This window comes from Phoca vitulina, unplaced genomic scaffold (assembly GCF_004348235.1).
Source record: "Phoca vitulina isolate PV1807 unplaced genomic scaffold, GSC_HSeal_1.0 scaffold33, whole genome shotgun sequence".
NCBI lineage: Eukaryota > Metazoa > Chordata > Mammalia > Carnivora > Phocidae > Phoca > Phoca vitulina.
Genome location: NW_022589736.1, coordinates 13,010,722 through 13,036,668, shown reverse-complemented (window position 1 = coordinate 13,036,668; position 25,947 = coordinate 13,010,722). Strand labels below are relative to the sequence as shown.

General features: G+C 44.4%; 1 protein-coding gene across 10 annotated transcripts in view; it reads right to left on the bottom strand.

The window, feature by feature from the left end:
• Window positions 1-8,032: 8,032 nt before the first annotated feature.
• The window catches only part of CELF2 (CUGBP Elav-like family member 2), an 803,688-nt gene continuing 785,773 nt past the window's right edge, over window positions 8,033-25,947 (bottom strand). For 6 of the 10 annotated variants that reach the window (XM_032426083.1, XM_032426080.1, XM_032426077.1 and 3 more), the window contains 4 exons: window positions 25,612-25,731; window positions 18,882-19,079; window positions 14,351-14,494; window positions 8,033-11,138 (listed from right to left, as the gene is read on the bottom strand). In XM_032426083.1, coding sequence (XP_032281974.1) covers window positions 11,011-11,138; window positions 14,351-14,494; window positions 18,882-19,079; window positions 25,612-25,731 — 590 coding nt within the window. In that variant the 3' untranslated portion in view covers window positions 8,033-11,010. Of the gene's footprint in view, window positions 11,139-14,350; window positions 14,495-18,881; window positions 19,080-25,599; window positions 25,732-25,947 lie in introns of all 10 variants that reach the window. The other 4 variants (XM_032426079.1, XM_032426082.1, XM_032426076.1 and 1 more) reach the window with 3 other exon arrangements.

Below are 25,947 nucleotides of genomic sequence, written 5' to 3'. Positions count from 1 at the left end.
GGTAGGAATGTCCTTCCATTCATGACCCAGTGGCTGATTAGCCCTGTGGCAACAAGGAAGAACCTGCATATTTGGGACCCACAAGCAGATGAGTGTTCTTCTTTGTTCCTACCTGTGTCTCAGGCCTCCTATAGTGGTTCCTGACTTTTGCCAAGAGGCCTCCAGTTTCCACCATCCTCAGCCCATACCATAATCAGACCTCTCTCTCCATGGATATTTCCTGAGTTGTCCATTTAATAAGGAATGCTGTTCTTCAGCCCCAGCAAGATCACCTGCTACATTGATATATCCATCTATCTATCCACTCACCTACTCTTTTACCCTTCTATCCAGCCACCCTCTCGCCTTTCTGCCTTCCCATCCATCCATCCATCCACCCACCCACCCATCTAGCCACTCATCTTCCTATTCGGCCTTCCATCCATCCAGCATTTTTCAACACTGACTATATGGCAGGTACTGTGTGAGGCACTGGGGATACAGTGATGAATGAGAGACAGGCTTCTCCTTCAAAGAGCTCACGGTTTAGCTTCAGGAGACAGACATAAGCAACGTGTAAACAGCGCACAATAGTGAATGTTACGATGCATTGTGGACAAAGAACTATGAGAAAATAGAAGGGGTAGAGAGATGAGGAAAGAAGAAAGGAGAGAATGACTTCAAAGGCAGTGAATATTTGTCACAAGGCTTAAGTACTGATAAGTCTCTTTCAGAGTTACCTTCTTCTAAAGCAGTGTTTTAAAAATCTTTTGTGCTTTTAGTAGAAAAATGTCTTTTTCCTAAATAAAATTTACATGAAACAACCAATAAATAAACCAAGCAAAAGCAGAGTGCCTTTGGTTAAATTGGGGGTGGGGTGAAGGTGGGGGTGGTGGTCTAGAAAGACCTCTGCCTGGCCACATCCAGGCTTCTGAGCCCTGCCCTCTGCTCTTCTCAAGGTGGTCAAAATTGTTTGATTCTGGTTGTTGCTGAGGACACAGCTTTGTCTTGGAAGAGCATAGAACCTATAGGTTGTTGCAGGCAAATCTCTAGGTGATTTTGACACCCACTTAGGACCCAAACTGGATAGCCGGACTTTTCTTTTGGGGAAGAGAGACCTAATTATAATACTTAGAGGTAGGAAGGGGTGGATTAGAGTGAGGAATCAGTTGTCCCTTTTGAGAATGGAGTTAGTTCTTGGTCCTCACGGCTTAGAGCAGGACTGTGTGGGTGTGCTAGCCTGTAAGGTAGGGTGGGCAAGCTTCTAGTGTATCGTTTCTCATGAGGAGAAAAGCCTCTTCCAGGGCCTATTAGTGTAGAGATCTCTCCACGAGGAGCTGTGGGATCTGGTTGCGCCTTGTCTGTGTTTGTCCCAAGAACCCAGGGAGAGCTGTGGGTCTCTCTGGGGTTGGCGGAGAGGACGCATGGTAGGAGAGAGTAATAGACCAGGCCAGCAGAGAGGAGCTGAGCCGACTCGGTTGGTAGATACGACCACTGCTACTTCCTGAGTACTGGCAATGTGATAGATCCTGCTCTGAGTGTTTTCTGTGTATTGGCTTAATTAATCTTCATAATCACCCCATGTGGAAGGTATTTTTTTAACCCGTTTTGCTAATGACATGAAAGCACAGAGAGGTTACGTGGATAATTAGTGGTAGAGCTGGTATTCAAACTGAGGCAGAATGGCTCACCGGAGAATGCTCCTTTAACACCAGCTTCATGTTAGAAAGTTCATGCAGTCTCAGAATAGGGCATTTTTATTTGGGGCTTTAACTATAATTGACCAGTCTTTTAGATTTATAGATCTAATATCTATATATTTGTGTATTTTTTATTTTTAAAAACATCCAGATGTAGGCAGGTATGAGTTGGTACCAGGCTACTTTGCTGCCCCACAGAAAAAGGTGAAAAGAAATGTAGCCTTCCCCTAAAGTCCCACCTGCAGACCCTCAGGCCTCACTCTGAGCCAGGTCTCCCAGCGTACAGCCCCTGGGTGGCTAGTCCACAGCGGGGGAACCACTGAATTGGGGCTAAGATGGAGAGGGCATCTGTTGGTGTCCCTTCTTCCCTGACCGAGCCTCAGAGCTCTCCTCCCCATTATTACCTTGGATGTGTTCTCTTAAAAGAAGAAGATGCCTTCTGGCTATGTGACGGGTGCTTAAGGCAAGACTATGAAAAAAGTACTTCCTAGGGCACCTCCATGTGTAGCCAGCTTTTCAACACTTGAGCCCTGGTCATTTAGAGCAGTGGTTCTCAAAATGTTAATTTTTCTTCTTCTTCTTCTTCTTCTTCTTTTTTTTTTTTAAACAGAACCTCTTTCCTCTAACCCCAAACTGCATGGCGCTCCAGCAAGCATAGTCTGTCAAGACCTTTTGATATAACTACCCTTGGCTAGTTCTCTGATCCTTCACTTTCACTAGAAGTTGTTTTGTTTTTGTGCCAAATTGATGAGTAGGAGGTTTGGGGTGGGAGGAGGGAGAGACTGGAAGAAGAATTTCGGATTGTCTGTGGATTTTCATTAGCCATGCTCTCTCTGTCCCTCATTATCAGGGATTACTAAGATTTGTTTTATAAAGGATTAGGATGTCTGTGCCGTTTTGCAAGTAGAAGTTGAGGAGTTTTTCTTAGAATCAAACATTAATCAAGAAAAACAAATCTAACATAAAACCCCAAAGCAAAAAAATCCAAGAGAAAGCTCCATTCTGTTCAGACTTATGGCCTGTAGGAAAATTTTCAAAAGTATTTCTTCAAGGGGCCAAGCAGCAGGACTCCCATTTAAGCTTTGCAGCTGTTGTAGGATGTCTCCCTCACATATGGCTTTGAAATTTTACCCTTCTTCTCCGGAATGATCAAACACCCTCTCTTGCTTTCTCTCCTTTTGCAGTCCTGAATAGAGGCGCCATGGCGCTCCAGCAGCGTAGAGAGAGTTTCCAGTGTCACATCACTTTGGAAAAGCATTGACGCAAACCAGCATTATTCCTGGAGCTGCCTTTCTTTGTCTCCTTTCTTCTGAGCCTGAAGAGATCACACTCAGAAAGGCAGTTGGGTTTTCTAGTTTAGGGCAGATTCTAGACGCTTTCCAAGGGCCTTGGGCCGTGAAGGGATTGCTCTCTCCTGCCACCCATCGTGCCCTGGGTAGAGGTTTGCCATGGTCACCAGGAAGGGGATGGTTTTCCAGATGTCTCTTGCTAAAATGTGCTCGGAAGAACTTCCCCCCACTCCATTTTGTTTCCAAAGAAAATTTATTGAATATTAAGTCATAAAGCCAGTGATATAATTTTAATGAAAAATATCCTGTATCACTCAAGACTTAAAAGAACAAAAATACCCCTTAGAAACACTGCCTTGAAAAATAATCACATTAACTTTACACACAACAGAGTCCTTTCTTAAGCTTTATTTAAGAAATCGAGTACTATATAGTTCAATATATATAAGACACATCCAGTATTGTGTTCCTGATAGCAAGTGCATAGATTTTGTTAAGATATCATTTCACTCGATATAAACGTTTTATGGTCACATGAAGATAATATTCCCAGTGATTTTGCCCAAGCATGAGAGGAGAAAACAGAACACAGCAAAAGTAGTGAGCTACAACAGAGATGAGAAACAAAAACAGCGAATTAGCAGAACAGTCGATTCCTGATAAGTGAATAAGCTGATTGCTTGGTCACAATGTTTTATTCACTTATCAGGAATGTTGCACAGTACATCGATGTTCACTGTGTTTCCTAGCCTGCAGCTGAGAGGCCCAGCCCGTGGGTTGTTGGGAAGTGTCATGGGCTGCCGTCAGCGCGGTAAACGGTGACAGTCCTGTAATCTCCCAAGGTGGTCCGTGGGTGGCAAACAGATACACCTTGCTAACTAACACTGCAGCGGTGTTTTACAGAATCAAAATGATAAGAATGAATTTAAGCAGGGACCAACTTTACAGTCATGAGTGCTTAAGGGAACTAGCATTTTTGTCCCCTTCTTTGGAGAATTACGATTTTTGTTGTTTTTCTAAAAAACAACAACAAAAAAACTGGCTTTGTCTTTCCCTTCTTTTACTTAGCATGAGTATTTTGCCTTATACCAAATGGTGGATGGATATATATATTCATTCTTGTATTATAGATTTTAAAAATAAACACTTGCATTTTGGAAAGAATTGATCACCCTCTTTACCCCCTTCTCCCTCCCTCACACCCCCCATCAAGAAAAAAAAAAAAAAAAAAGGAAATCACACCCTTCGCCCTCTTTCCCCACTAAGGTAAGCAGTGGTTTTCAGAGGCAATCTGATGAAGGCTATGAGATTTAAAGCAGAACTATTGGCAGGAAGTCAGCTCCCATCTGTGCAGGTTTGGAGCTGGTGGAAGTCACTTCACTGAGGTGTTCGGCCTATGGGGGAAAAGAGCCTCCTTTCCTCCACCTCACCAGGTCCCTCTGTTGTTGAGCCGACTAGAAAAGACCATTTGGGGCCAGAGGGGCCGCCGAAACCAGAGGGTGAAGGGCTTGAGCACCTGCGGGGAAAATCTCATTGGCAGCGGGAGGAAGGCTGCCCGGTGCAGGGTGGCCTGAGTCAGACAGAGTTTGTGCGTCTGAAAAGCTGGAAGGAGAGAGAAGACAGAGGGAGCAAACATCAATGGGATCTTTTAAGAGCACTTGGAGAGCAGTCCGATTCCTGAGCATAAGAGATGGGCAGAGACTGGAGGGTGGCCGGGAGCTTCGGTTTCAGAGGGCATACAAGGAATAGTTGTTCCTTTAGTTCTCTTTTGGTAACTGGGGTTGGGGTGATAGTGGGGGACAAGGTGTTCATTCAGGAGGGAGTTGTGTGGATGCATATGGCATCCTTGGCTTTCGTTTGGAAGTGGATGATGTATCATGAAGACATGAGCATGAGAACCTTTACCTCCTTCCCCTCCCACCTCACCGAGTAAGAGCTTCCTTTTGAGCACTTGGAAGTAGTCCCTTTATTTTCTGTTATTTTCAATAATTAAAGCTGCTCCTGGATTCAATCAGCTCTTAAAAAGAAATAATTTAAATTACTTTTCTATACATAGGTGTGACTGATAGGAACGCGTAAACTTAAGTTTAACCCTTTCACATCTCTATTCACCAGGTCAGTGTGTCGTTTCTTCCCTTAGAGCTCAGCTCTTTGAAAAACGCAGTTAGTCCCTAGGAAGAGTTGGTAATGATACGCCTTTAGACTTGTGGGGAGGTGGAAGGAACCCTAGCTCTGCTTCTGCTCCTCTTAACATTTCTTAAAGTGACGCAGCAGCGAGCCCTAGGAACTCCATCCGCGGGGGCGGGGGCGGGGGGGGGGAGGGGGAGGAGGTGGGGACAGGTACCAGTGGGGTCAGAAGACCGGAAGAGGTCTGGGCAAATCCAACTCTGCAGGCAGTTATTTAGGTGAACCACAGAAATAAGTAGCAGTCTTGGAAGCGGTGGTTAGAATGGGCTGTTGTACAGAAATCAGAGGTGGCTGGTGTGCAGTTTCCCCCTTTCCCCAAATCAGATATTCACTTAGGTGGAATCGACTGTATCTTTTTACACAACATATAGAAAAAAAACAGATACGTGAAACAGTGAGGTGTGTAGATGTATCACCAACATATAATGACTACCAACAATACAACACGCAGAGAGAGAAACAAGTATTAGGAAAATGGTTTAATATTGGAGACAGAAGCAAAAAACTGCATCACACAATAACATACGTTACAAAAATAAGTTTGACTGTTTCAACTACACGGTTATGTTCACAATGAGGACAGAAGAATCAGAAAAAACTTTGATCTAAACAGCAAAAAAGCAAACCCCTAAAGTTGTAACTAATACATTTATCCACTTAAAGTGACTGAGTACTTCTAAATCTAATTACCTTATTGTGTAACTGCACAATACAGAATAAAAAGTGAAACTTACCGCTGTATTTTAAGACAAAATTCTAATGCTAGATATAAGCAAAGGGAAAAAAGAAATCAAGCCAAAGTTTTTAATTCTCAAAAGAAAAGCAACTTTCTTTCTATCAACCAGAAATCAGACCTGGAATCAGTCAGGGGCCACTAGAGTAAGCCACAAAAATTTCCATTTTTTTTAATCTCCAGTATAAAAAGTTCCACTGGTACAAAATGCGTAAGTACAATCAGTTGTAGAAATAGGAAAGCCTGCGTATTTTTTTTTTTTGGCTCAAATTCCATCAAACAACAAAATCCAAATGCATCAATAAAACAAACAATACTCGTAAATGGTCTTACAGTTTCCACTAGGTTGCATTAACTTTGGCTTTTCTCAGACAATATTTAAAAACTATTTTGTAATTCTAAACAAAATGATATTATTAATCTACAAACAACAATTCTCACAGCACAAAAAAACACAAATACATTTTTTGTATGACATTATTCAAAAAGGTAATGAAACTACAGGTTTTTTTAAAATTTTATTTCTTCTTGTTAATTAGCACTTAAGATAATAAAAACAAACAGTAAAATGAGTCCAGAGTAGCACAAGCCAAAGAACTATAACCCCTATGGTGAAAGAAAGATGAACTTGTTACACCTTTGAGGACTGCCATTTTATCACAATTCTCTAATTTAGTGTAAAAATGACTATTCTCTACACTTGATTTTAAAAAAAGCAGTTTCCCTGTGTGTTTTTCCTTCTGGCACAGGCCCTTTGCACCCTTGCAGCTTTTTTTTCCTTTGATAGTAAAAGATAAAGTGAGTAAAAGGACAATTTGTCTCTGAGGAGGGTCAGCTTTTAAACAATGCAAACATGCAGAAAAAAAAAGACTTTCCCCTGAAATGTACTGTTTTGGTCGCCTGCAAAATAAGAAACACCCAGTGTGAAGTGCCCATCCTGAGCCTCTTGTCACCGGCATTCAAGCTCCTCTGGGGGAGATGCAGGTGGGTGAAAGGAGGACAGTCTGAAATTCAGATGGTGGTGTTCTCTTGTGTGCTGTGCGTCCACAAACCACCCTGTGCTGTATGCGAGAGAGAGATGTGTGCGGACTCCTGGTATTAAGCTGATGGCTGCAGGAAGTACAAAATAGCCCTCAAAGGATGAAGGAAGGCCCCAGCAGTAGTAAACACGTGTGAGGATAATACAGATCATTTCATTGTAAGTGCATGTGCTATAAGAAGGAAACTTGTTTTATGTTTAGTTTTTGTGGTTTTTTTTTTTTTTTTTTTTTGCATCATTAGAGGCTAGTCCTTTCCATCCCAGGGCTATCACGTCCACATTAAACTGAACAGAGTGGTGAGTGGGAAAAGGAGGAAGGAAAGGGAGCCAGCAGTTTCTGAACTCCTTTAAAGACAAAGAAGCTTCCAGGGCCTGCTTTCAAGAAGGCAGGAGTTTGTGTTGGGGCCTCAGGGATGACACTGGGGTTTGTCAAGACAGTGAGAGTTCTGTTCAACGTGAAGTCGAAGTCAAAGTAATATGGCACTTTATAGAGTGGCAGCAGGATCTGGTGCTAGGTATTTGGTCAGTAACTGTGATAAAGAACAGAGTTGGACTTAGATGGTCAGTCCCCTTTCAATGATTTCAATTAATAAAATTAACAAAAAGGCAGGGAAAGAAAGGACTATCAGCTTCTAACCCCAGGCACCTTGCTTAATCAGAGGTATCTCCTGGGATCAGAGAATGCCCAGCACAGTGGCTGATTAGAAACATCATTAATTGGGAGTATTTAAGAAACAAAATCCTTCAAAATACTACCCCATCACAAAGTCGTTTAACTGGAAGGCATATGAAAATATTCTGAACTAGAACATACCCCTACACCTGATCTCAAAAGCATATAGAATTTAAGGTTAATAATGTAGGTGCTGAATCTACCTACCATCCCCCTTAGAAGGTTTATCCAGTCAACTGTGTCTAATTAAAACCAGAGAAGGAATTTCAGCAGCACATTAGTTTTTTTAAAATGACCAGAAATAATCAAAACTAAAAAAAAAAAAAAAAAAAAGGTGTAGGGAGGAAAAAAACAAAAAACGGAGAGGGTGAAAATATATTTTTTCCCTTCAGATTTGCCTTGTGGAGTTTTTTTTTTTTCTTTTGGATCTCAACCAGTGGGTAAAAAAAAGTAGGAAAGACAAAACTCAAAGATGTATTGGGGGGGGGGGAGGGGGGGAATCCAAATTAGAAACACCCTGGAACAAACAGAAATGACAAGGGTATAAAAAGTTACCAACGCTCCAGACAGCTCTGGGTAGAAAGGGTTAGAAGTTCAAAACTTTCTCACCTTAGAGGTTTCCATATATTATGAAGGAAATACATCGTGAGGTTGCTATCACAGCATTGATGTGCAGAGCGGTTAAAAAAGTGAGACATGGGCACTTATACAATGTCTTACAAAAAACATCATAGAGAAATAACAAACAATAACAATTTCAGGCAACAAGACCACAGGATAGCAAGTTAACAAACTTTTTAACCTCTTTTTTTTTTGTTTTTTGTTTTTTAAATATTAGGGATTTATACAAAACACATAATAAAATACCCATGTTATCAAATTACTTCTCACAAGAAACACACTGAAGCTCTAGGAAGGAAGTACCTTTGGAATTTGGCACTATATATTTTCACTTTTTTTCTTTAAAAGAAAAAAAAAATCACATTTTGCTGAACACAAACACATCTAAATAGTCCACAATAAAAAAAAATGACATCAATGCTTTACAAGCCAACACAAAACTTATTCTGGAATAGGGTTTTTTTTTTTTTTCCCCTCACATGAAATTTTTTTTTAAGCAAACTTTTTTTTTTTGAAATTCTTTAAGTAAACCAATTCTAACCTTGTCTTATCAACAGAGAACATTAAGACCATAAGACTCATGATTGAAACCACAACTTAATTCACAGAAGCACCAACATAACACAGTTTACAGTAACCTTTCTCCTGTACATTGAAACAGTATAAAATATAGGTAATTTCATGTGCATTAAACCATGGATTGTCTAACTGTGAGTCAGTTCAGCAAAAGGTGACACAAATAGGTAGCATTTGCCCCAAAACAGGGTAAATATTTTTCTTATACTAATCTACAAAAAGTGGTTCTATATATATATCTTAATGAGAAAGTGAGCCACCTAAAATGGCCTTATCAAAAAACTTTACACTGCCTGAAAAATGTAAAAACTATTACAGACCTCTAGAGACTTAAAATCAGACAGTTTTTTTTCTCAAACTGTTTTTGGAAGTAGTCTGTTAGAAACCAACATTCTGTGTCCCTGGACACATATTGCTATTGTTACCAGTGACCGGGAAGAATGCCAATCCCTGTATAATACTTTCAAGTCTGTTTTATGAAAAGAAAAAAAAAATAAGAAAGAAACGTTTTTGCCACAGGTTTTTTTTCTATAATTAATTTGTCTAATAATAAATTTCAGTCTTGCATGAATGCAGCAATGTTTTTCACATTGACTTCCCAGAATTCATAGCTAGATGAGGTCACATGCAAATTTCAAAGGTCAAACTAGATCAAAGGTCAGTAGGAGAACCAAATGTGATGTGAGGTCAGAAAGACATCAGAAACAATGACGGGACGATGAAACTTTTTTTTTTTGAGACGCCACAGGGACATGCTAGGCAAACGGTGAACTAACGGGCATGAAGATGTCTAGGGAGAAAACAAGGGAGAGTAAAAAGTTACACAGAATCTACGCAGCAGCAACAAAATCACTCTTAAGGGTGCAGGAGAAAAACTAATGCAAATCTTAGGTCATCCCGGGAGTCTATGAGCCATTCCCGTAATTTGCATTTCTTACAATCTTTATCCACAGCACAATGGAACCCCAAGAGAATCCATCCGGAGGAGGAGAGGGGATGGATTCCAGGAGTTTTGGGGTGGGGGCTGGCGAGGGACAGGAGGGGAGGATCCAGTTTCAACGGATGTAACATATGGGGGAGAGTCAGACGACCGAACTATAAACTAGATAGATCATGGAAGCTACAAACAAAATCGTCAGACAGATACGAACAACAAGAGGGAAAAGCATGAACTGTAGGCCTAGGGTTCAACGGTGAAAAAAAGCCCATTCCTAGAACGATTCCTCTAGAGACTACTTCAAAAGGATCTAGCTAGCACAGAGAACTGCTCTTTAGGTACCCAATAAGTTAACAATAGGCAATAAATAACTTCCATTATTTCTGAGGCAGTAAAAATTTTGTACAAAAATAGAAATGCTTTTTTTACAAATAAAATTTACAGGCCTGTGGCTTTCTTTTTTATTTATGTATTTATGTATTATTTATTTATTATTAAATTTATCTTTCAAGAAACATCAAGTATTTTCACTCATTTTTATTTTATTTTTAAACCCTGTAGCTTTAAGAAACAGATCTCTAAATCTTTTTTTACATTAATCCTTTCTAAAAACTAAAATAAAACAACAAAATAGACAACCAGTGTAATAATCTGACCAATAAATGTCATGTTTCTTTGAACCCTAAAATAAAATCCTACTTGTTAGTTAAAACAAACCAAATGTAGTGGAAAGACGTTTGTATTGTTTTAAGTGCTTCTCCTGGCTTGTCTCTCGAGCTAGGCCACCACCTTAACCTCTAAACGGTTGGCGCCCTCCTAGGGATGGGCGCGGACAGGAGGGGTGAATTCTCCAGGCAGTGCTCTGGGGCACCAGGGGTCTCAGAGTTAGAATTGCACGTTAGCCTTTGTTTGCCTTTTAAATTCTCAAGATGTCATTTATTTATGTGTATTTTTCTTTAAAAAAAAAAAAGCAAAAAACGAGAACAAAACGAAAAAGGTAAAAGGAGATTCAAATTGCAAAACAAAGGAGAATACAGTGGCACAACTGGAAGAGGAGTTTTACTTGATAGAAACAAGGTAGCCCAAGTTTTTAATTATGGCGAACTGGGTGGGGGGCGGGGGAGGGGACATGGAGGCCTTATTGTAAAAATAACCGTCTCTCTTGGTAAAAGTTGGCAATGTGGTCCTCCTCTGCCTTTCCTGTTGAGAACAGGCTGGCTTGTGGGACTTACCCTAAGAAAGCTAAAATAAGAGCAGGGAGCCTCTGGGGTTAGGATCAGTAAGGTTTGCTGTCGTTTTTGGAGCGCTTCAGCTGGACCTTCAAGCGTTTCATGCCAATCTGAAAGCCATTCATAGCCTGGATAGCAGCTTGCGCGGACACAGGATTGTCGTAGCTAACAAAGCCTGGAAGACACAAGGGGAAGGACGGTGGCAATCAACATGGAGAGGCAGCGGAGTAGACAGGAGGGAGCAGGACGTCGTGGGGGGCGGGGGCTGGAGAGTGTAACTACGTGGTGGGCAGCGTGGGCACATCCTGTGGGCTCGGCTGGGAGCAGCTCTGCTCAGTTCAGTGTGTGCCGGCTGTGGACGGACGGGGTGTGTTTTACGGCCACCCCTGGGAACATCCACTGAGAAACAGTGAAAAAAGCTGGTCGGACTGGGAATTTGGTATCATGACAACAACGCCCTCCTCTGTGAAAAGCGAAATCTCAGACTCTCAGACTCCTGGTCTGTTTACTGATTTCGGTCAAGTCGGTGTTTCAAGCCCCTTGGAATCCTTCGGACAGAACCCCTGGTGGTGCTCACAGAGGCAGAGGCATAGATACTCCGGGGCTCGCAGGGTCCCCAGAGGCTCACATGTCCCAAGCAGGTGCGGTTTAAACGAAGGGCTGGTCACGGTACACTGCAGACACCCCGGCTCTCATTCCAGTTCCCCGTCTGTGTCCACACAGCCCACACCTGTTCGACTGTCGGATGGGGTCAGTGAATTAACTCTAGGATAATTTGTACTTGATTTTTAACATTTTGGAGTTATTTCTGAGAGGGACCTACGGACCCAAGGGAAATGCCGGCCCTTTCTTATCATCTCAACTTCCATTTTCAAAGCTCCACTGCATTCAACAGACTGGAAATTGCTACCTTATACCCCCTAAGAATAAAGAGTCTGAACAGCTTAGGGCTTAAGAGCCATCCTCACAGACTTCCCAGTATCTTTGTCTGTACAAAATGGCAGGGAGGGCATGCTTTTGAGAAAGGGCCAGTGATGCTCTGCAAAGACCCAGAAACAGAATTCTGATCACATAGTTTGCTCTAACACTGGCGGTGGGGGTAGGAGGGTACACGCAAAACTTTCTTTAGGTAATGCCGATGTAAAGGTGTTGAGTTTGTCCTGTGCCTACTTCTGGTGTTGAAAGGAAGCTATTATACTGGGTGAATTTCAGTTCTCAACATCAGCTGTTCAGAAGGTTCTATACTAAGCTTCTTCAACTATCTGCTATTAAAGTCTAAAGCTAAAGAGAAAATTCCTTTACAAACTGGAGGAGCAAGAAAAGGACATAAATATACCTTCAGCAGAGTTCTCAGCCGATAAAAATGAGCATATGGTATAATGCAGAAAAGCTTTTCATTGGCAGGCTGTACTGCAAAATGGTGGTACAGATTTTTACTAAATCTAATTCCCAGTATATGTGCTCTCGAATCCAAGAGTTTGGCTCTGATTTTCTCCTTTCCTTCTAGGTCGTTACCCAGAAGCAGCAAGATGATTAAAGAATGGAAATGGGTCAAGGGTGAAATGGATAACGAAACCCGGCCAAGAGGTTAGCATGAAAGAATGGGCTACCTAAGACTAGCAAATCTGGGACCCCCCCCCGCCCCGCAAATTAGGCCGGCTGAGAAATGTAGGTTTGGGATGCTGCGGCTTTTGATAAAAATTGAAAACAGTGCATAGTGCTAAATAGACTTGTCTGCTGACATTCATCGGTATAGCCTGCATTATTACACCTTGGTTGAAGAGTAGGTGGGCTGATACAATCTCTTTTCAAGGCACTAACTGTTTTTCTCAAAATCAGACCCTGAAGCACAATCCCTTTCCGATCTGCAAATAAGCCCAGGACATTGTGATGAGTATAAAAGTCTGTCTCATAACCTCGTGCAGGGAAGCTCCGAGTGGTAAGCTCCCACCGAAACACACACGCCCCCTATGTAACCACTCCCTTTCCATTTCACTTGTTGGTGCGCCATCACAAGGGGGTTTATGTACTTGTCAAAGCAGCAGCAATAGTGGGGTGGGTTCAGGCTGACACCCTGGCCACTTGGGTAAAAACAGTGACTTTCAATGGTTGACATACTAATTTCCCTAACAACAGAGGCTTCAGGCCTTCCTGGATGATGGCACAGAGATTAGAAAGACGTTACGATAATGGGGTTTTAGAAGCCAAAACATTCTCTCTACACCCGTTGCCCCTTACCAGTTAGCCGGTACTAAGTCTGAGTACCACTCCTACCACCTTTGATGTTTTTCTTCATACCATATAGTTCTCTTTGTATTTCCTCTGGTCTGGATCTATTCCACTTTGTTTTGTGCTGTTACTGCGTACTCCCTCCCTGAATTACTAGACTGGAGGAATGATGGAGGCAAATGTTCAATCTCAGACTGGGCCAGAACTCGCCAAGCAAGTAATCTATACTCTGAACATTCAGCCTCTAAGCCACTTTGGAGACCAAAGGGGTTCAAAAAGCAAAACAAGAAATAGATTTAATGAACGCTATGCTCCTGCTTCTAAAACAACATTAGGGCCAGTGGAGAGTGTGCCTCACTCTCAGGGAGCACAGACTGCCCCAGGAGGCAGAGTCTGGGCTGCGTGAGGAAGGAGGGCACCACAGCCCAGGCCACCGAGGACCTGGGTTTTCCAGCGTTCTCTGAATGCTTGCATCTCCGGGCTCTGCATCCACTCGGGCAGGCCCTGCAGAGCCCATCATCCCAAATTCTGGCTCCCGAATCAGCATAATGCAGTACTTCCCGGGACCGTGACAGGCATCAACTCCCCGTCCCGAGCTTGGGGGGCTGCAGGGTGGTGGGCAGCCTGGCCACACCCCTACTGTGAAGGTATGTGAGAATGTAGGAAGCCTCCCCATACCACATGCTACCGAGATCCACACGTGCCAGAAGCCTCCCGCACCTAGAAGGCTATGGAATTCGTGGCAGAGTATCTGCAGTACTACTCTGTATCAGGATCGCCTAAACTACGCTATGGTCCATTAACTGTATCTCCCTCTGCTCAAGTTCGTGGTTCCATCGGTGGGGCTTGAAGAAACTAGTGAAAGATGACTAGCCGCGTGTAGTAAGACCCTGAGTAGCACAGTACACAACATCATGTAAGGCATGGGCATTTAGTTTCATTTCCCAGATCCTTCCTTTTTATATAGCCCCTTCCTCTGCTTTTGACTAAATGACTTTGCCCGATCTGCTTACATGGATCCAGAACACCAGGAAACAGCACCACCCAGGGAAGGCCCTATCTGGACTTCTCAAATATTTGCCATTTACATTTTCCTTCCCATGACTCCTCACACTTGAGAATGTACTGTAATATTCTGGCTTGGTTTCTTTTGCATACCAAAGCACTTGCTCAGATTGGTCTGTTTGTCAATGAAGACTTTAGCAGAGATAACATTTCCAAAAGGCATGAACATCTGCAGAATGTCCTGGTCTCCAAACTCCTGTGGAAGGTGGTAAATAAAGAGGTTTGCACCCTCTGGACCTAAAGAGGAAAAAAAAATCAGAGTAAGGTATTCTTCGCTTCTTAGTTCCCAAGGCCTCTTCTTAGGACTGCTTTTTAACAACAGCTAGCCTAAGCATTTGCCTTTCTCTCTCATACTAGAAGGGAATGAGGTAGATGGATAAGTGTCAAGTGCTGGTATGTCTTTCAAGACGGGAATCATCCTTCAGATGTTCCTGATTTCCAAAGACACTGGTCAGCAATAGCTGTCTTTTCACTGATCATCTTCTGTGGCTCGCATTTGCTTAGTGTACATATTTTCAGTCTCCTCTTCATGGGGGGTGAGGGTGGTCCCCATGGGGTAGAGGTGGGGAGGAGAATGCAGGAGTGGGTTTTTCCTGGGTGGCTGTGTTTTGTTGTATGTATAGACGATCTCTTGGAGTTGAGAGTATCCTGTGTGTTGCAAATTGCAGCAATTTAGAATAATGGATATAGCAGTAATGTTGCTTGGATTTCTCAATCATTTACCTAATTATCCATCCAGTTTTGATTTGCCAAATCTCTTAACACAGTCTAATAATCATTTTTATTAGAAATGACTGGCAGTGAGTCAAGGCAGGGAAAAATAGGTAGCTAGAGTTTCACAGCTGTGATAGGAATTATACCACTGGGGATTAGCCTTGGAAATGAACGCACAAGGTGCAGAAGCTAGGCAGAGACCAAGCTCAGAGCCATCACTTTCAGCCATCACTTTTCAGAGAAACAGGAAGCAAGGGCAGAGTACGGAAGGGTTAGAGAGGTAAGCTCTCCTTGTCTTCCCCATCTCTCTAGCCACCTGCCCAAGAGCCATCCGAAGGTGAAAAGGAGGGAATCTGAATGACCTGATGGGAGGTAGTCATCTAACATAGAACAGGCAAGGAGGCTTTCCAGGTCCAAGGCCGCCTGGGGTAGTTACCAATCTCCCCCCCCCCCCCCCCCCAGGGCTGGATGTCTCTAAGATGTTCTAAGTTCGGGGCGTGGTGTCTGGGAGGGAAGGGTGCTCACAAAACCGATGAAGTAACCTTGGCAGCTGACTCCTGGAACCTTTACTGGGAGGAACCAGAGCTGCCTGCCCCACTGGGATGCCACAGGGGGTGTGGTGGTGGTTGGTATTTGGGTCTAAGAAAAGTAAAACTGGAGAATAACTTTGTAAAAATAAAAGAGAAGAAACATCTTTGTAAAGAAGAGTCAAACCAAGTTTCGCCCCACAAAAAAAGAGTGTTCTAATGTGTGGGACTTTTCCCAAGGATGTCTTCTGGAGGCAAGTTTCTGAAGCCACAGAGATGAAGCATTTAAGTTCAACATGACCACTTTAACTTTGTGTCGCTCACAATTCCCATGGACATATCCACATTCCAGTGCCAAGGAGGCAGTCTGTAATTCAAGGGACACAGTTGTAGGTCTTAGGTCCCCAAATGTTTCCTGGTTTAAAAAAAATTCTTAAAAAATCAACACTTAGTATGACCAGGTGAAAAACCAAAACATGGGAAAGGGAGGTTTGGAGCGCCACCAGGCCAGGCACGGCTTTGGCAGTGTGTGCTGGGCAAAGCTGGCACCACCCAGATTTCATGTTCCTTCTCAATAAAAGGTCCACATGTACAAATGAGGATTTATGGGACCCAGTCTCAACTCCTGAAGCCCAGGGAGAAAGTGCAACTTAATGTACTCTGTCAGATTATTGGCTACGCCTGGACAGTCCTGGCATTCTAGAACACTGTACATTCCGACTGTATCTATCTGTGCCACGTGGGGGGACCAAGAAAATATGAAAAAGGTCAATCTAAGGAGGCTCTGTTCTTTATTCACCACTTTCTCAGGTGAAAGTGCCACCAGCATCTCCTAGTGTAGACCCCACAGTTTTCATCACCCAGAAATAGTTTGATTTCGCAAACTGCCAAAATTGTGAACACTAAAGTGAGAAAAAGGTGACTCGATGTGGAAAACCTCTCTTCCGTGCAATGAAGGCGGCTGTTGCCATAGATACCAAGGGCCGAAACACAAAAACACATTTTTTGAGGGTCCCACCTATGTATCCACCTCACTGTTGCTTTTAGTAAGAACCTGCTGACAAATCATGCATTCCTCGGATCTCTCCCAGTACATGTCATTTTAACTTACTGGAGTTCTCTGTTAGAGTGTTGGTCCCAGCTGGCTGGGTGCTCACATTTTGTATTTCTCAGATAGGGCACTTGGTCTAGCACAGAGCATTGGGGTATCTGTGGCCGACGGCCAGCACCCACCAGCTGCTTCATGGCCTTCCCGAGGCTCTACCTACTTGTGTGTGCGTGACTGCCTCCTGCAAATCAAGGAACACGGGAAGGTATGACAGAGGTCCGAGAGTATTCAGGAGTGACAGGAAAGGTGGTCAACTTTCCTGGATTGAGGTCAATAGGGATGCCATAACCCTTCAGACGATTTAGCTGGGGAATATATCAAAGCCACTTTAAAACAACAACAGTAGCAAAGCCAGCCTGGCTCATTTTCCTGTGGGAAAATATACACTAGGGTACATGACTAAGTGCATCAACTTGACTTTCAACTCTCTTAACTAAAGGACAAAACCATGGAGCAGAAAATCTAAAAATCTGTTTAGTTGTGGAATTCATTTTTTTTTTTCCTTCCAAGTATAACCTGCTTTGAAAATTATGTTGTGGTTAAACTAATATTAAGATGGTTTAAATTTCTTGAGCACACATCAATTGGGTGAAAAGAAGGTGATCAGAAGAGAGGTATGAGAAGGTGGGAGATGATTAAAAACGCTAAACAAACCAAAAAACACCACCACCAAAAAAATCAAAACTAAACCATGCTACTGGTAGCCCCAATACCTAAATGTCAATGATCCCAGGTTGGCAGCCATTATTCACATTAATCCCAGACGGTTAGCTACTGCACAGGCAATCCCAAAAAGGCAAGGCATGGAGATGTGGGGCAGTGAGCTGCGGTAAAGCAGCAGAGAACAGTTGTTTCAGGGCCCACACTCTATCCTTGCACCAGTACATGGCGAGTCCACTGGTGACTGGTGTTTCTCAGTGACATCCGTCACGTCGCTTGCTCTAAGGCTCTGCTGGGCAGTGGAGCAGTGGCCAGGATTCTTTAAGAATCCTGCAGGGAACCGGCTTTTATGTTTTGGCCTAAGAACATCATTATCTCACAGACCCCTCCTACCACAGTCACCATGGTAGTCCGACCCCAGACAAGGGACCTCAGTGCAGGCCCTTCTTTGGGAAAGCAGGGTATTTATGACGTAGGGTCTCCACATGCCTCGGGAAATACAGTTGCCTGAACGGTGGTGCAGGTTTTTAAAAATCTACACTAACAGTCACAGCTAAGAATAAAGAGATAGTTGAAATAATGAAGAATTTAGATTTTCATATATCTCATTTTTAACGATCTCTTACTTATAAATGGAAACAAACCTTTGTTCAACAAGAGTATCTTTAAAGCTGTGTCCCTTTTAAAGTTCCCAACTTTAAAACATTCTATTCTTATAGAACACCATATTTAAAATACTCAGACAAGAACAGTTTGGAAATGTGGGGTGAGGATAAAGAAGGGAAAGAGATTTGTACAAACTTCCTCAGCAATACTTCCCTATTCTAGCCTCTTATGCCATACTCCAACAGGTGTGAAAGAGAATAAATATCATCATGGTGCAGAGTTTGCTTGAAAGCAATTTCTACTAAGGAGAAGAGACCAAAAGGAAGAAAGGAAAAGACAAGCTCTCCCTCTTTGGACTGGTTCATTAACTGTTTTAGAATTAGCTTGAATTTATTCTTAGCATTCATTTCCTGAGACTCACTTTGCCTCATTGGCAGAGAAGCAAGACCATCAATCACGTACTTACTTCCTCAGAAGACCCCCAATGCAACACAGACCCAGCCGATCCTGATGGTGCGTTTTATCCTTACCCTGGAAACTTTTGCCTACGAAGAGGCCAGCTAGCCAGCCACAGGGCGTGGGGACGCCCAGATACCTGGGACATGCCTGGGAAGACCATCGACTGACCCCTTCCACTAGGGAGCAGTTAATGTGTAGTAGACGGCCCCTGCTGACTTGGGAGAGCGGGTTCCTGCCAGGTTTCTGAGGGCAGCAACTACTAGGTAACTGCATAGAAGCACGCAGTGGGTGAGAAATACGTCTGAGGAGGTAAATTAAAAGACGGATGAAAAATTACAAGATAAAAGAAGTACAAGCCTGAGGAGGACAGGAGAGAAGACTCAAACCAATGGCTTAGTCCTGTTAGGTTTTTTAAAGGAGAAAAACAACCCCCACCCCATGAAGGGCAGAAATAAAATAATGGCTTTCTCCCAGGACACTGGCTCCGTCGAGTTTCTCGGAGGCCGGCTGTACGGGCGCCTCGCCGTCGGGGCCCCGGGCAAGCACCTACCTTCCTTCTGGCTGCCCGCGGCGCTCTGCTGCTGCAGCAAGCTCTGGCTGTACAGCGTGGGCAGTGCCGCGGCCGCGTACTGCTGAATCCCTGAGTAGGCCTGCGTGAGGGCGTCCATGGTGCCCGCCGTGCCATTCGTCAAGCCCGTGGCGCCAAGTCCTCCATTCAGAGCCGCCATACCTGAGAGCATTTGAGCAACTTTACAAAAAACCCAACAATAGAGAAGAGAAATAGCACTTTTCATTAGTGCTTTCCAAAGGAAGTTAGAGAATCATTTGACACAAGTAACAGCAAGTGCATGCAGCTAGCACACCGATGAACCCGACATGGAAGTGAACACACAACTACGAGGCAACACGTTGTCACAATGGGGAACATACAACAAAACCCACGAAACCCCCTGAGCAATGATGCCGTCACTCCCTAAGGCCAGTGAGCAGACTTCACGGAGGCACGAAGTGAGACAGGACATCGCAATTCCATGCACGGTGCTACTGGCAAGTACTGGTATCGTTTTGAAATGAGAGCCTTTTCCTTCGTAGAGCCCAGAAGCATGTAAGAAAATGTGAGTGACGGGCTTGTAACAGCTGTGCACTTAAATCCATTTCCTGGGCGCTCTGAGGAGCCATGGGATGGCTCAAGGGTTTGCGGAGAAAGGGATAAAACTTGTCTCCGTCAGCGGGCTGATGAGATGGTCCCGGAGGCCAGCTCTGTCCCCAGGGAACCTGTGTGCGGCCCCCTGAAACAGCTCAGGGATGTCGTCAGGGACAGGCCCTTAGGAAGACTCGTCTAGCTGATTAAGAATGAAAGCACAGGAAAAAATGGGGACCCTTAATCTAACTGTAGAGGACTGAGGCTGCTTACTCAGTGGGAAAGGCTCCAAACAGAATGGGGCCAACTTAAGCAGCAGACAGACACACACGCAAATATGAATCCGGGTCACGGGAGCGTGCACCCCTGAAAGCGCTCCATGTCGTGTTTTCCCGTTAACTGAAGTGATACCCGTGTCTGTAAGCTGGATCTTGGCTATTCACGGATGGGAACTGGATGCTGGCCAGCGCGTGAGTTTTTTTTGTATCCTGGCTGCTCTTTTGCTCTGTTATGGTTGCTGACTGTGCCACATTTTCCCCGAGTACTGAGTCAAAACAAGCAACACTTTATAGAGTGCTAACTTTCGTATGAACTCAGGAAATGGAAGAGGTGACATCATAATAGGCTTTAGTTGCCTTTATGATTAAAACATTTAAAAAAAGAGATCTGTTTTCTGGGAAGAACTTACTGAAAACATTAATGAAACTCTTGAATGGATTAGGACTATTGATTAGGGCTATTAAAATAGCAAAGATGACTAACTGAAAAACAAACTGGCAAGAAGTCTAATGAGGACAGAGGACCAGATAAAGATGCTTAAGAAATGATACAGAGGAATCCAATACCAGAATCACGTCAACACCCACCAGTGTTCTTGCGTGCCATCCACAGAAGATGGAGCAGGTGGGGAATGTTCTACGTACTCTCAGCATGCCTCGGTTACTCTGACAACTTCATCTCATCTCTTAGGTGAAAAGGACTACACACAAGATATGAATTAGACCATGGCTTAACAGCAGAGGAAATGCATAGTGCCTCAAGTCTGGTATTCTTCCAGGGGGGCTTGAGGGGACAGAAGTGGGGGCAGGGTGAAGTCACCAAGTACAGTCTCCTCAGTACAGACACCGCACGGGGGGTGGGGGTGGGGGTGAGGAGCCTCTGAAGGACAGAAGAATGGAATGATAAGCCTCCTGAAAAAGGAAATCCTTGCGGGTGGATCTAGCAAATACAAACGAAGCTAAGAAGGTGCCGGCCAGCAGAGGTCCTGTGGACTCTGCTTTAAGTTTCTTACTGAGAAGCATTCTATGCTCTAATTTTTTTGGTCAAATAAATGCTGTTAAAGAGCTTGGAACTAGTGTGTCCTCCTAATTAAACAGTCCCTCAGACAGCAGCTGATCCCATTTACCCGACTCAGGCCTCTCTCCTCCTCCGTCCCTGGTATTCGTAGGGCTGCTGAAGGCTGGGGAGTAACTTCGCTTTTCTCCTTTTGGTCTTATTTTATCCTCACCTCCCAATATTTGTGTGAATGCAAAGAAACAGCATTGGTTCTTTTCTAGAAGGTGAGAGGAGGGTGTAAAATAACTCCGGAGGAGCTGGGCACAGTTCAGTGCTGTTTGTTTCATTTCCGTCAGGCTGCGACTAGGTGCTAGGGACACAGACGATCACGCCGTGGGGCTCAGCCCTCTAGAAAGCCGGATCCCTGGGTGGGAAGGAATTCTAGCAGGAGAGTGAGGGGTGACTTGCCACTCTACTTCTACCCCGAGGCGGGAGAGTCTAGGTGTGCATCGTGGCGAACGGGGCTGCTCGGAGCTCTGCTGCTGTCACCAGAACGGTAGAGCCCTGCGTCTCTGGTGCCTTGTCGGCTAAGGGCCCGGCGGTTCGCAGCCAGTGTGCCTCCCTGTGCGTCGTAGCTTCCCCAGAGGCCCGACACACGGCGGGTGTTTCACTGCAGGGCTCACTGCGGCCCTGGACTCCCTCCCTCTCTGGTACATGTCTCCCTTTTCTTTTTCAATCATCCAGGTCAGGTGAATTTTCTTCTCTTTCCACCTTTTTGCCATTTTTTTTTTTTTTTCCTCTTGAAACACAGAAGCAGAATGAACTTCAGTGCTCCTGAAAGACGGGATGGGTTTTAGGACTAGAGTCATCGTGAGGCCTGCAGCCCTACGAAGTGACATTCCAGCACATCGTCACTCTGTTCCTGCCTACACTTCACGGTCCTTGGCCGTGTTTTTGGACTACATCTCAGGGCAAATCTGCTTTCTGAAGGGCTCTGTTTACTTCAAGTGATGCCACGCGTGCGGGAGGTAGTTGTAGCTGGCTTGACCTGCCTGAGGCGAGGACGGAAACGGTATTGGAGGCACCAACGGGTGCCGATGCGGAAGAGGGGACTGGTAAGGGCTCTCCAGCCCGGGCCTTTCCTCCTCCATGGTATAACCATCCTTTTGAGCAAAAAATAAGGGTACAAATTCTGGCAAGTGCACTGAGAATATTAAAAACCAAACTATCCTGGAGGTTCTGGGGGATGTGTTTGCCAAAGCCAAGGTAGAATAGGTAATTGATTACCTGGCGGAATTTGAAAGACCATCAAAGGAAGATTTATATTAAATTATTATATCGGGCGCCTGGGTGGCTCAGTCGTTAAGCGTCTGCCTTCGGCTCAGGTCATGATCCCAGGGTCCTGGGATTGAGCCCCACATCGGGCTCCCTGCTCAGCGGGAAGCCTGCTTCCCCCTCTCTAACTCCCCCTGCTTGTGTTCCCTCTCTCGCTGTTTCTATCAAATAAATAAAATCTTTAAAAAAAAAAAAAAAAAAAAAAAAATAAATTATTATATCAAAGATAACACTTGTCAATTCAGCTGCTGGTATCTGATTACATGCACAAACTTTGGACAGTGTTTACAGAGGTTTGAAGAAAGTTAAGTTGAATAAATGTCTCACCTTAGAAGAATGGGAATTTTCTTTAAAAAAGCCAAATGGATCAATCATTTCATCCCATTAAATCTAAATTCCCATGCATGCTGTTTGGACAAGGAACAAAATGACAGATGTGGCCAATCTCAACAAGGGAGGATCTTTGCACACGGTCTGTGGACAGTCAGTACATATCCTGACTACTGAATCATAAGGAAAATACATTTGTAGTACTCTACTGTATTAACTGAAAAAAAAATATGCATATCAGTGAGCCCGCACAGTTCAAACCTATGTTGTTCAAGGGTCAACTGTATTTCCATAAACACTATTCACCAGGCACTTGTGCTTGGTTATATTCTGACAAATCCTAATTTTAAGCACTATATGGTAAGCCATTTGGAAGAACGGTGTGATCTGAACAAGGAAAAAAGTGTCACTTGACCTACGTTAAAACACCTACATAAAGTCAGATACAGACTCTTGGGTGGATATATCTGCAAAAATATTTTGTTTTAGTTCAGATGTACAAAACACATCTTATGTACAAAACATGTCTTGAGAACACTCAAATAATCCAAAACTGAAAGCTCTGTTAGTCAACCACCCACATTCCTTACCTCTGATCTTGGCAACTTTTGCTTTTAGCTTTAGGCTTCTACTCTACTTTTTTTAAGCCCCTCCATTCATGAATGTATAAGGGAAGAAAAGGGCTATCAAATTTGAGCAGTTTAATTCAGCTACTTGTCTTCTAACCAAAACTTTATTTTGGGAGGAGAGGGGCCCTGTGGCAGTGAAGAGGGTAACATTTTTACAAAGATGAGTTAATTGGGAATTAACTGGATTCCATCTACCTACATTCTTCCTGGCTCCTTTGTCCATGGGAAAGAGATGGCTCTCTTTGGACAACTGGAGAATTCTTTCAGTAGCAAGTCATTGTTCCTGGGATGGAGTAAGGTAGGAAACAGCAGTGATATGGAAGCTGTGGCCAACTATTTTAGAAGCTGCCTCTATTCCGGTAACGTCTCTTGAGTACCTTCTTTGAGAGTTATTCAGTAGGATAGGCAGCATGATCACATTCAGGCGGGGTGGTCTGAAAGAGGACACTCTACGTATTTCAGTTTCCTCTTAGTATTTGAGAAAAGGAACAAATACCAGCTCCAAGCCAGTGTTGGGATTGTTAAATAGCTCTGTGCTAGTAACATTTACCAAATCAGAAGGAATGTAGTTTTGTTTGTGATTTTTGTAAATGAGCAATTAAACATTTTCCTGGTTCACACCGTCTGGTAGGGGCTGTTTGAAATGACACACCTTCTCAATTCCCCGTCAACTATCCATACTTGTTGTGCCCCAATTGCAAAAAATTTAGAAAACAAAACAATTTAAGCCTGTTGTCCTTGCCAGAAGCAAAATTTGTGACACAGAGCCCACACAAGGACTAGTCCTAGTTTCTTGGCCTTTCAACAGAGCCCCTCTCTAGTCCCTCATGGCACTGATGGGAAAACACCAGCAAAGCACGAGAGACTGGGATGGAGAGAGACAGGACCACACAGACGGGAGGACAGCACACAAGCAGTCATGAGCACGTGCTGAGGAGGACAGCCATTCCCACTGGCCTGTTACTTTGCAGACCAAGGACAGGACAGGCAGGCGATCAAATCAAAGTCCTTGTTTTAGGGGAACTAGGTCCTGGGGCAAGAGAAGCAGCATGAAGGGATGTGTGCAAACACACTTGTCTGCAACCGAGGGGAAGGAAGTGGGTTGGAGCGTCTGCAGAACAAGGTCAGAAACAGGAGTCAAGGCAATGAGGGCTCCTCCTGGGCCGTTGGGAAGTGGGGAGCTGGAGGCAGTTTTACTGGAATAAAACATTCCGTTGTCACATGGTTACCACTTCGTGTACTGTTTGCTAATCAAGACTATCCTATCTGGAAGGAATAATCTTTTTCTTTTCTTTTTGGCCTACAGTAAAACTCAGTCCCAATTTTCATTTTTCCCAGAGCATCTGAATAAAAGTGTTTAATAAAACTTGAAAACTTGATAAGTTCTAGATTCCTTTTTATCAAACTACAAGGCATTCTTTTTGAGATTTTAAAGTATAGAACGATTGGGATTTTTTTGCTTTAAAAAAATTGTATCATCTGATCATCCCTTAAAGACTGTTCACTTCTTGGATCATGGCTGAAACCAACTTGCCAAGGACCCCTTTCTGAAAGCTGAAAGTGGGCAGGCGTTGGGTTGCCCGGGCTGCATGACTGGGCCCCCACATCAGAATCTCTTCGGGCTCTCCTGGGTTGGGCTACTCTCGACTCAGGACTGAACTGAGGGAAAGGCAAATGAGGTGTCCCCCTCTGTGGGCGGAGGATCACTTTCCCCCAGTGTAGAGGCCAGTGCCAAGCACAAGGCTAAAATAGGACTTATTCTCTGTCTGGGGACTATCTCCAACCCCCCCAAACCCCCCCTCCAGCCAAAGATCCAAAATGGCAGAAATTGGCAAGCTGTGTAGGACAGAACCTGGAGTTCCTCAGTGAGTCCCTAGGTTTCAGGCTGAAAGGATTCTGTAAGCCGGCTGCCCAACTCTGCCTTAGCCTGCCAAGGTAACATGCGCCTCTTCAGAGATGAAGATGCTTGGGGGGGGCGGGGGGAGTCCTGTCTGTGGGTGCTTACAGACCCCGTACCGTGGCCGGTGGGGCTCTGCACTCCGCTCTATTTCCTTTTTTCCAAGGCCTCGTTTTTCCTTCTCTATATATGTCATGAATCTTTAGAGCAAGAGGATACCCGGAAGATCATCTAATCCAGAACTTTCCATTTTCAAATGGGACTCTGAAGCCTGAGGTGGGCGGGCCAGCATTTGCTCAGGATTTTTGCAGGTTGGGAACTGGACCCATGCGTCCTGACTTCTAGTCCCATTTTTCTATTAAAACACACTGCCTCTCAGAAGAAGAGACCCCGACCAAACCCAAACCACCCCCGTGTGAAACCTGTAGCTATCCGTGCGCCACAGGAACCTAGGGATGGATGCACATTCTGCATATTAGAAGAGACTGGGGGTGGTGGGGTTGGGTGGTCTTGGAGGCAAAGTGAGCGTAGACAGCATTTGCCTAGCACGGCATGTGCTCCTCCATCCCAAGCTGTAGTTCTCCCTGTTCCCTCTCCTTTGCAGGTCGTTACTGGGGGAGAATTTGGGGGGAGGCTGTCCACCAGAGCAGCAAATACTCACTGTTTAGGGTACCTGCTAGTGCGTTAATATTATTCAGCCCAACAGTGGCTCCCGCCAGTCCTTGCAGCGTCCCAAGGGAGGTCAGAGAATTCATGGCTGCACCAGCAGTGGAGTTGGGGGTTGAAGCAGCCACTGAAACAGAAAACATGACAGGAAGACGGGGAGAGAAAGCACCAGATGAGTGAAAGCCAACCGGCCCCGGAAAGTACTCGTCTTCCCGCAGCGGACGGAGTGGGGGCCGCTCAGGCACCAGGACCCCGGAGCCGCTTCCCTCCAGGCTGGGGCCTTATCCAGGTTCACCAGGGACCAGCACCCGGGCCGGGGGGGGGGGGGGGGGGGGGGGGGGGG